Source organism: Fukomys damarensis, unplaced genomic scaffold (genome assembly GCF_012274545.1).
Source record: "Fukomys damarensis isolate Sample0158 unplaced genomic scaffold, DMR_v1.0_HiC HiC_scaffold_37, whole genome shotgun sequence".
Classification (NCBI taxonomy): Eukaryota; Metazoa; Chordata; class Mammalia; order Rodentia; family Bathyergidae; genus Fukomys; species Fukomys damarensis.
The window spans coordinates 61,761,095-61,772,344 of NW_022900949.1; the positions used below are offsets into that span (position 1 = coordinate 61,761,095).

At 39.3% G+C, this 11,250-nt stretch overlaps 1 protein-coding gene across 1 annotated transcript in view; it reads left to right on the forward strand.

Annotated features, from left to right (window-relative positions):
* LOC104871115 (ventricular zone-expressed PH domain-containing protein homolog 1) overlaps positions 1–11,250 on the forward strand; it is a 127,810-nt gene that overhangs the window by 28,264 nt on the left and 88,296 nt on the right. Inside the window, 1 exon segment of the mRNA XM_033759574.1 lies at positions 7,795–7,969. Within this exon segment, the coding sequence (XP_033615465.1) occupies positions 7,795–7,969 (175 nt within the window).

Below are 11,250 nucleotides of genomic sequence, written 5' to 3' on the forward strand. Positions count from 1 at the left end.
AGAATAATCAAGCAATATGTGCCAAGATCCTAGGGAGGAGTACTGGGGTATTTACAAGAGGAGACCTCTTTCATCCAAGGAGACCAAAGAGAGAGTAGAACAGGAAGAACAGGAAGTGAGGATCTTGAGATACATGGGAGGAAGTGACTAAGTCATTTTAAAGTGAATCTCTGTATGCTTTGTGAATCCTTCATGCTATTTCCCTATTCTGATCACATTTCATGCCTTCCTCTAGTGTAATTGAGAATTTGAAGTTTTGCCTCACCCACGAAGCAGTTGTATAACATTGAAAGACAAGCCAAGTCACTTAGCTACCCAAGGAAATTTTTCTTCTGTAAAACGTAGATTAAGTGACATTGTGACAATGTCACAGATTTTACCAACTAGTGATGTTGATAGGTATTTCTTTAAAAAGAGTTCGGTGATCAGATAAGTTGGCGAATACTGAATACAATGTTTCCTTTTGAGTTGTCACAGTGTTTCCTAGCATAGTAAAGACTTTGAAAAGTCTGTTAATTTTTTCAAAACACTAGTTAAGTTTTTTTAGTCTAGCATTTTCCAATCAAATTTGACCATAGAACCTCCTTTTTCTTACCCATCCTCAACACAGCGTTTATGGACATCTCTCAGAATCCACTAAGTCCCAGTGAGTACAATTTATGAAAGTCTGGCTGAGCTATATAACTGCTTAGCACTATGTAGAGCACAATATTAGTCTCCTTTCTTCTTTTTCCATCACAGTTGTTCATGCTTAACTGGGGCATATTCTACTTCATCTGTTTGCTGTAGGGCTGGTTGACTCAACAAAAAAACTACACAGATCATCATGCTGTTTCTCTCTTGTCCCTGGGGTTGAGGGTGAGTTGGGGAAGCACGGGGATTTCAGTCCATTGATGCAAGGTTAATGCTGCTGCGATGACACAGCAAAGACCTAGTACATCTGTTCCTCAAAGGTTTCTTTAAATATGTCATTGATATGTATCATTTCACCCCGAAGAGCCGCTCCACAGACATTGAGACAGATGTGTATTCACAAATCAGCCCTATATTCCAGCTCCCTCTACAGGTTCAAAACAGTGATCTAGACTTTACAGCAGCACTAACCATCCGAAATCTAATGTAAGCCACAAACACGAGCTATGCGTTTAATTTTTCAGTTTTCAGTTAGCCACCTTAAAAAGTCAAAACCATGAAATTGATTTTGATAATCTATTTTTCTTGACATAATATATGCAAACACTGTCATTTCAATGTGCAATCAATGTAACAATGAGATTGTTTCTATTTCTTAATGCTGTCTGGTATGTTTTAGCACATCTTAGTTTTCACCAATTACATTTTAAATGCTTGTGAACTTCTGAGGGATTCATGGCTCCTCTGTCAGCCCAGTTCTGGAGACTAGAAAAGTTTTCTGGATGCGCATTGTATTTGGAAAGGTTTGAGCCATGAGCAGGAATTTTGCCAGATAGGCAAGGCAGAGCAAGAGAGCGTTCTAAGCACAAAACTAGCTTGTGCATCAGTACAGATTTGTGAAATAGGAGTCAGAAAATTGTAAGTGTGATATCTTTCCAAAATGTCTACAATTCCAGTATAAAGGGACGCTCTCTTCTGGGGGGTGAGAGCATTAGGTCTCCTATGTGAAAAAGAGAAATAAAGAAAATGCTTTTGAGAAATAGAAATAGCAAACTTACTGACTGTCAATGTAAGTAGGCCTGTGAGTTTACTGAGAGAGGGGTCAAGAGGTCAAGGACTGAGATTTTGGAGGAAGGAAAGAGAGAAGAGCTGAAGAACAGGCTTCTTTGTTGAGAGAGAAAAGTGAGTCACTGACGTGGCTGTCTCCACCCTGCAGGCGTAGCGCAGGAGTGAGGCTCCGTCCGGGCCCCCAGAAGGAGGCAGAGGCCACAGGAGAGGAAAGCTGAAAGCTCCAAAGGCGAAAGTGTTCCCAGTAAGGCTCCTCTGGGATGCACTCCCAGAAAGTCAGCCAGTCAGTGGTAGAGATCACAGGATTTGCGTTCAGCTTTCATCGCTCTTTAACGGGAACTTTTTGCCTATGGTAAACACTGAAATAATTTATACCACTAGTAATTTAAAGTTTTGTAAGCACCATGCAGAAATTCCAAGGACTCATTTTGTTTACTTTGTTCAGTAAATAAAGCAGTAGACCAACTTTCAATAGTTTCTAGGTCTCAAAAAATGAAAATTGAAAAGAACGAAGAAAAAATGTCCTATCCATCCCACCCCACTTTCTAAGATATACAAACCCAGCATCTTAACGTCTAATCATATGAGCACCTAGCCATTTCCTGTTTGCACACCCTCAGGCATTTAATTAGATTTTTTAAATTTACAATTTCATTGTCATTTTAAGCTAAATGTGAATGCACACACTTTTCTCTTTTTCCTTTTAAATTACTTTATTTCGGGCTACATACAAACTTGCTTTGGGTATCTATTGCTATATCTGTTTTAATTGATAATTATATTGAATCCTTTCTTTTTCTTTTTTTTCTTCTTTTTTTTTTGGTCTTTCTATTTATGAGCTTGCCACATTGACCTTAAAATAATTTTTTAAATTGCATAATTACCTTTTTATTCTTTCCTCAGTTAGAATCAGTATACATGTACAGGATGCATACATAAGTTCTGTTTTGATATTTGTTCTGCCGTATGCAAAACAAAGACAAGAGTACCTGCTTACTTCCCAAAACTTCTGTGAGGGTTAAAGGTGATACGTGGCACATAAAGTGTTCACACAGTACAACTGCTACAAAGTACCTTGTGTATGGAACAGAAGAAAGAAATATATATTAAAAAAAAAATCCACCGGGAAAATTTAGGTGCATGTGCCAGATAGATTTTATATATAGCCGTGCTGGAAAGAATCAGACACTTTTTATGTAAATCCGAAATTAGTTTGACTGACTGATGATGCTGGATGAATAGCCAAAGAACTCTATTTCAATAAATGCAGTCTAATATTTCTTGATCTTAATCATTTTTATAGCTCTTTTGTTGTAGTCGAGACCTGAGAGCCAAAGAGCTTTTTAGTTCTATCACCTCAGATATCTCTTCTAGTTAGCTGTGTTCTTTTCATTTTTAAAACACCGGAAACATTCCCGAAGTGCATTTTCAAAAGGAAAATCTCCAGCAAAAGCTCAAACTTGTGCTAATTTAGTTAGAAATATAATTCTTGGCAGCTGTAGGACAAGGCCCTCTTGTTTTACCTGTGCAGCTCAATATAACTGTCGCAACTAGCAAGAGTTTATGTCTATGCTGCGCTTCCGTCAGCTCGTTCCCTGAGCCCTGAACTATGTGTAAGATGATGCCCTTACCAACATGCTCACGTCTGTGCCGAGGGCCAGGTCCGGCACAGCTCTGCATCATCGGTTGCTGTTACAGCGGCTCATTTGTAAGACTGTAACAGCAGGACTTTCTTTGTCTGTGTTCCATCTGCATTTCTTTCATCCAAATAATTTTAGAGGTAGAATAATTTCATGAGCCTAAGATCTACTGTGTTAGCAACGTCTTTAGCCGCCTTTGAGAGCAAAGCATGGCCCTTGGGAGAAGTTGTTTATTATCAGCTCAGTCCGTGGGAGCCTCCTCTCCTGAGTCTCAGCCTGGCCTCCCAGCCCCTTACTCACATCCTGTTGCCTTCAGCGGTGCCCATAGCCTCGTGACATGCCAGGAACTGCTTGACACTTTTGGGACATTGAAAGCCTTTGGTGGCAATTCCCTCGTGTTTATATAAACCATTTTCTCTTGGCTTAATGTTTCAATTTTGGGTCATATGAGAGAATTGCAAATAGCATGTTTGGAAGGAAAACAGAAAAATTTAGTGTATTAAATTTTTTTAAAAAAAATAATGACATTGTACACTTGGGGGAGGGGAGTTTATACATTTTTCATGCAACCATTCTTTAGAGACTTTAATAGCTGATGGGTATTTTTCTCCAGAATATCTAGAATTGTTCAGAAAAGAATGTAATCTAGTTAGTAAAGACAGCCTGTCCTTTCATTGTTGCTGCAAATCGCTAATTCATCCCAAGGTTAAAACATTTCAGTTGCTGGGAATACTGATTTCCATTGAGCTTTTTACTGTGCTTGTATGTGTTCAATTAGTAGGATACACTTTTATTGCCACCACCTTTGGTTTTTCAGCAAGCTACAGGTAAATATGCTTGAAGACATATTCCTCTAATGGAACACATGCATCTCTCTACCTGCAGCTTGTTCTTGGCAAAAGATGCACAGTAGATAAGGTAAATTTGGGCATGGAGTTCTGTGGGGGAAAGTTCTGAAAACAGTTGTCCAGTACCAGAAAAAAAAAGTCAAACTATCAAAAATCTACATGTAATGGAAAAATTGGCTGGCCATAGGAGCAGCCCAAGGTGAAGCTAAGTGGCCTTATTGAAATAACTTCAATGTAGCCTCAAAGGAGCAGAGAGATAGAATATAATTGAGAAAAATAGCCAATTAATTAGCCTTCTTACCTGCCACATGTCTGAGGAGTATGTTAACAAAAGGAGATTGCTCTGTAAGGGATCATTATTTTGCAGGTTTACTCAGCAGTGCTTGAAGATGGCACAGAGATTCAATTTGATGAGCAGAAAGTTCTGGTCATTAGAGATGGAGATTCAGTTTCAGGGCAGAAGTGTTATTTTAATCACCATAACCTTGATGAGGTATCCCTTGGTATCTCTTTGGTCTGATTGATTGTGTGCCCATGAGTGAACACCCTGGTTTGTTTGTAGTCTGGCTTCTTGGTATCCTAATGATGTGCAAAGCATGCTCAAGGTCTGACCTAGAAAAGCCTCCTGCTGTGAATGAGCACATCGGCAGGACTGTTATGCACCAACCTTTTGGAAACTCTTTGATGTGGATTAGTGTCCATAGAGCCAAACAGTTCTGCGGTATGACCAGGCGTATGCCCGGTTGCCTGAGAGGGGAGCAGCCAGCCTCCCAGGAAGAGCTCATAGTTCATCATATCCATAATGGCCTGCCCAGTCGAGCCCAGTTTAATTCACCGTGAGGGGAGAGGATCTAACAAAGGCATTCAGAGAAGCCATCAGGAAGGTCTGGCTGTAGGCCATAGTCCTAATACTTTGTGCTAAGAATTTTAAGGCGTATGAACAGAGATCCACTGAATAGGACTGCAGTATAGACTTGATTGCCACCAACAATAGGGTTGGAGCTTTCAAAATATCTGACAAGTCATTAATAGTGGGATATCAAGAGATATTGTAGAATGCCTATTTTCTCTTCCTAGGGGTCAGGTTGACCCATCGGTCTGGAAAATAGATAAAAGTACAGGAATAGATTAAAGATGCATCAGGTATATTTTTGTTTTTAGTGATAAGGGAGGAGAGGAGCTTAAGTACAATAGATTTAATTGGCTTATTCAGAAAAATGCAGGGAAAGAACTGGCCCCCAGCATAACTTAGAGCAGGAAGTGCAAATGATATTACCAGAACCTGGACCTGATATCTCTAAATTGATCTCTTAGACAGATCTATGTTTCTTTTAATTTCTTGCAGGTGTTTAATGACTAAAGTCACATGATTTCAGCAGCTATTCTTAATCCATCCTTCCTGACATCTGAATCAAGCAAAAGAGAGAGAATTCCTTTCAGAGAGCCTTTTCCTGACTCCACAATTATAATTTAGTTACTTGCCTGCCCTTGAACCCATCACTTGGACCAGGGAGATGTGCTTCTCTGACAGGCCAGCGTCTAGGTCACTTAATTACTCCTGGAAATGCTGTCATTAGAAGTACTTAGCTCCCCAAAGAAGTGTTATGGTAGAGTCTCCAAAAAAAGGATGAGTAGACATTGGGCAAGAAACTAGTAATGCTGAGATTTGGGGTGGTGGGTTGTAACAATAATAAATTGAATCTAAATAGTGACTGTCTAAATATTTACCTCCATTTGGATAATGATCATTACATGGCCCTCTTTACAAGGTCAGTAGTCCCTCAGCAGCCTTCCTGTGCCTGGAAGTTGATATCATGTCTGTTTTAGGATCTTTTTATCAGAGGTTGGAACAGATGGTGATTATCCTTTTTGCAAGTGAGACCCAGAGAGTTGGGTGATGTCTCCATGGCCACCCAGCAAGATGGTAGTGGAGCTGAAATTAGATATTCCAGTTGATTTTTTTCCACTATATTACGTTCCCATAGACAACTATCACCATAGATATAGGTTTTATTATTATTCGATTTCAGTTATTTATTAAGGACCTAACATAAATACGGAATTGTGGGAGGTACTCAAGGGAATAATTGGTGGGTGGGAAGAGAAATACTTTTCCCAGGAATAATTAGAGAATAACACCCCTATTTATTTACAATCTAATAATATAAAGTGAGTTCTCAAGTATATTCTACACTGTGCAACTTTTGCCTAGAGTCAGTCTGAAGTGAGGAGTGGATAGTAGTGAATATGTACCATTCATTTTTAAGAAAACAACTTATATTTTCCAAATATTATTTTAAATGTTAACAGAGTACATTATATGTAGATTTTTAGTTCAGTCCCAAATAATTCAAGAAAATAATTATTTTAGGATCCAAGATTTCTTCAGTTTTTAGTTTTATGTTCATACTGTATTTTTCTTGTTTTTTTTTTAATTGACACCTAACAATTTTACCTTTTTAATGGGGTGGAATTGATAATTCAGCACATGCATATAATGTGTAATGAGCAAGCTAGGATGATTAGCATTTCCTTCGCTTTAAATAGTTATCATTTCTTTGTGTTGGAAACTTCAAGCTCCTCTTTTCTAGCTCTTAGTAAGACAGACAATAAATTGGTGTGAATATAGTCACCTTTCTATGGTGCAGCACATTAGAACTTATTCTGCCCTTATAACTGTATTTTGTTATCCGATCTCCCTCAATCCTCTTTCTACCTCCTAGAAACCACAGTAGTACCTGTGTCTATGGAATCAGAATTTTTAGCTTCCACGTACTTGTACAAGTGAAAACATGCAGTATTTGTCTTTCTGTTACTGGGTTATTCACTTAATGCCTCCAATTCCATCCATGTTGTTGCAGTTGTGACCTCCTTTGTTATGGCTAAATAATATTCTATTGGGTGAATTATGGCACATTTTCTTTATCCACTCATCCTTGGTTGATTCTAAGACCACTGTAGTTTTTAAGATACAGTCAGAATGCAACTTGTTCCGCATTCCTTTGGTTGTTTTTGAAAGTGTCAATCTGATGAGTTGCCCCTCTCCGCAAGGACTTCTGAACGCCCTTAAGATTAATTCCAAAGTCCTTGGCCTAGCATGCCTGACCTTTCATCGTCACGCTGCTGTTTACTTCTCCGTCCCTTCTCTCACCGCCCCACTCGTTCCCCCTCACACACCACACTCCAGCAGCTACGAGCTATTTACAGCTCCCCAAAGTGCTCGAAGTGCTGCTTCACCTCCGCACCATCACACTGGCTCTTCCTCTCCACTCCTCACACCGCCATCACTCAGCCATCTCCTGTTCATTCCTCAGGTCTCAGGTAGGACATCCGCTCCTCCGGGAAGTCTTTCTCAACACCACCGACTAGGTTAGACGCTTCTTGACTCCTTCAGCACCTTTCACTTTGCCCGTCATGGCCCTTACCGGCTTATGCTTTCATCTGCCCATTCCCTGTAAGTCTCCCAAACGAGACTAAGAGTTTCCGGACAGAACGTATACTTCACAACTGTATTCTGGGAGCTCAGCTGGGTAAATGTTTTTGGAAGAATTAACAAGTGAAAGGATAACGAGTCACTTATTTGTTGCGTTCTTGTACTTGCTCAGAATTATAACCGGCTCCCCGTCATGGCATTGGCCATCCCCACTGCAGTGAAATTCCTCCACAGAAGCTGCAAGGAACTGTGCAGGAACGTGTCTAACTACCTGTCCCTGGCTGCAATAACCAACGCGGATCTCCCTGCTGATCATACAGAAGTTATAGAAAAGAGCACACGGCAAGGTACAGAGCAAAGGCTGAGCTTTGGACATGTTCTAACAATTATTTCTAAGTATTTTCACGAGACATATGTGATATGGGGAAAGTGAGGTCTAAAATATTGAGGGATATGTTTGATCTTCTGCTTTGCTACTAGTTGACTTGCAAACTTATATAAGGTCAGTTGGGCTGGGTGAGTCAGTGTCTCTTCACTTGGCAGACGAAGTGTTTGGATTCACTAGATGAGCTGTAAGCTTCCTTCTACTCTACATTTTTCAGTTTGCAGAACCATGCCTCTCTCGCTCCTGGTCATCTTATCCATTTACTGGCTATGGAGAAACTGTCCCTGGGGCCAAGTGGAACAGGCCTTGCCCCTGTCAGGGTTACACAGAAAAACTCTTCTTCTTCTGGTTTCCAGAAGCAAGAAAAGAAGCACAAAAAACATGCAATGCCTTCTTAAATGTGAGACTGACTTACAAATGCATTAAATAGTACTGCTATAAAAAATGAAATTGGGACATCTCTGTTCATTGTCCCAATATTTGAATGAAGGAGAAGATCGTTAGTCCACACAAAATATTCACCTTTCTTGTCTTCTTTTCCTTTGGTTCAGACCTATCAGAAGCCATGCTTTTTGGATTTGGAATCAGAGAATGATATATAGCACTTTATGTTATGCATTCAAATTTCCTCCATCCTTATTAATAAAAACACATGAGATCCATGAGTAATTCAGCCCATGTTCTTAGCACAAGCACCCACATGGTAAGGTGGAGCACCAACCCCTGTAAACTACTCCCAGCCCAAGCATTTCTTGTGTGTCTTATGTGTGCTGTCCTCCTGAGCAATCACAGCAGTCCACAGGCCTGTGCTGCTACTCTGCCTATGTTTCTGGGTACAGGATACTGTAGGAGGGTCCTCCTCCACCACCCTGAGCCCAGCAGACTCTGAGACTGCCACGGAACTTTCAGAAGCAGACTCCACTCTGGAGGCAGCCGGCTGCCCTGCCAGGATGGCAGCCTCCAAACCTTTGTTGTGATTCACCCAAAACAGGATCGCTCAGCAGTCTTCAGTCTTCAGGCCATTAAATCCTCCACATGGCTCCCCGCAGCAGGAGAGAATGGCAGTCTTTCCCTTGGTGGAGACATCCCAGAGCTGGCTGTTTATTCCCCAGTGCCAAACTGTGCCACCACATTTGCAATTAAATAGATGGTTCTGTTTTATTCAGGATTTCTAACAAATTAGTCCTCCAGTTCTCAAAATGCCTACTCCCTGCCAAGGAATAAGTTTTTTTTTGTTCCTAACTTGAGCTCATTTTAACAGACATTCCTAAAGCAGGTAATTATCCCCCGAATACTTCTAACCAGCCACACTCTCTGTCTGATGCCCATATATGTGTGAACAACAGCACAATGATCGAGTTTGTCCCTCAGGCTGTGCTCCCCTATAAATATATGTCATTAATAATACCACTCATTATTTTCATTTCTCATTTCTTTTGGCTACAGGATTAAACTGCTAATTTCACTTTATATGTGATATTAAATTTGATAAAAGTACAGGAAAGTAATTATATTTTTCACCACCTTGGAAACATTTTTGGAACAAATTTTATAGGAATTAGAAGTCATGACAGTCAAGCTTCTAAGTAACAGATTTATTTTTTTAAAAAATGAATTATATCTTTATAGATGCCAACAACTTAGCTCATCCATTTGGATTTTTTAAAATGCTTTTTCAATGACAAAGACATTTTTGAGATACAAAATACACTTTCTAAATTCATAGCAAGCATTTGAAATAAACAAATGATTTAGTTTATTTGAGCTGGCGCTGTGAAAATTACCATAAAATGAATGCTAATTTGACCCATAAAAAGTTGAGACTGCACATTTTAAGGGTTAGTGTTTTAGGACTGCTATGACTGTAAAACCCCAGAGTTTCGCTCTTTCTGAGTAGTCAGTTTGCTTCCAATCTCTATCTTATATCTTCTGCCAAACACCTTTAAATTCACTGTTAGGATTTTTTTCATTACCTATACTTTTTCTCATTTTTACACCTTCTTTTTTGATGTATGGTATCCTAATCTTTATTCTCCTGTGTTTCTTTTTATTTTTTTCTTCTATTGTTAGTCCCTATTAATTTTACAAAATATGATTTCAAAGTATATATACTTTGATCATATCCATTCCTCCTTTATTCCTTTCCTCTTGTCTAATAGTCTCCCTTTACTTTTATGTCATCTTTTTAAGATTCCACATATTAGGGAGAATATGAAATAGTTATCTGAGTCTGGCCTATTTTGCTCAGTGTGATTATCTCCAGTTCCATCCGTTTTCCTGCAAATGAAAAAATGTACTTCTTCCTTACTGCCAAATAATAATGCGCCTGTGTGTGTGTGTGTGTGTGTATGTGTGTGTGTGTGTGTGTGTGTGTGTGTGTATTTTGATACCAGGGATCAAACTCAGAACCTTGTGCTTGCAAGGCAGGCATCGGAACCACTGAGCCAAATCCCTGGCCCTATATATCACATTTTTATATATTCAACTGTTCATAGGCTCCTGGCACCTAGGCTGGTTTCTTATCTTGGCTATTGTGAATTGTGGCACAATAAACATGGATCTGCAGATATCCCAATAATACGCTGACTTTAATTGCTTTCGTTATATACCAGAGAGCGGCATAGTTGGATCAAATAAATGGTCGCTCTACTTTTAGTTTTTGAAAAGCCTTCGTACTGATTTCCATAGTGGCTATACTAATTTACATTCCCACTAGGAGTGTGGAAATGTTCCCTTTTCCCCACGTCACACCAGCATTTACTATTTTTTCTACTCTTGATAATAGCCGTTCTTGCCGGGCTGAGATGAAATCTCAATGTAGTTTTTATCTACATTTCCCTCATGGCTAAAGATGTTGAACATCTTTCATATACTGATTGTCCATTTTTACTTCTTCTTCTGATAAGTGTCTGTTCAATTCATTGGCCCATTTATTGATTGGACAATTTAATTTGTGTGTCTATGTTTTTGAGTTTGGTATATATTCTAGATCTTTACCTTCTATCAGAAGGGTAGCTGGTGAACATTTTCTCTTCTTCTCTAGGATGTCTCTTCACTATGTTACTAGTTTCCCTTGCTGTGCAGAAATTTTTTAATTTGGTATAGTCCCATTTGGTTTTTTTTTGGTTTTTTTTTCAGCTTTGAGTTTATTGGTACATTTTAGGGATACAGTACAGTTACATTCATTGTTGGGATCTTGTACCTCTACATGACAAGTCTTGATTCTCATTTTTTCCCCTTACC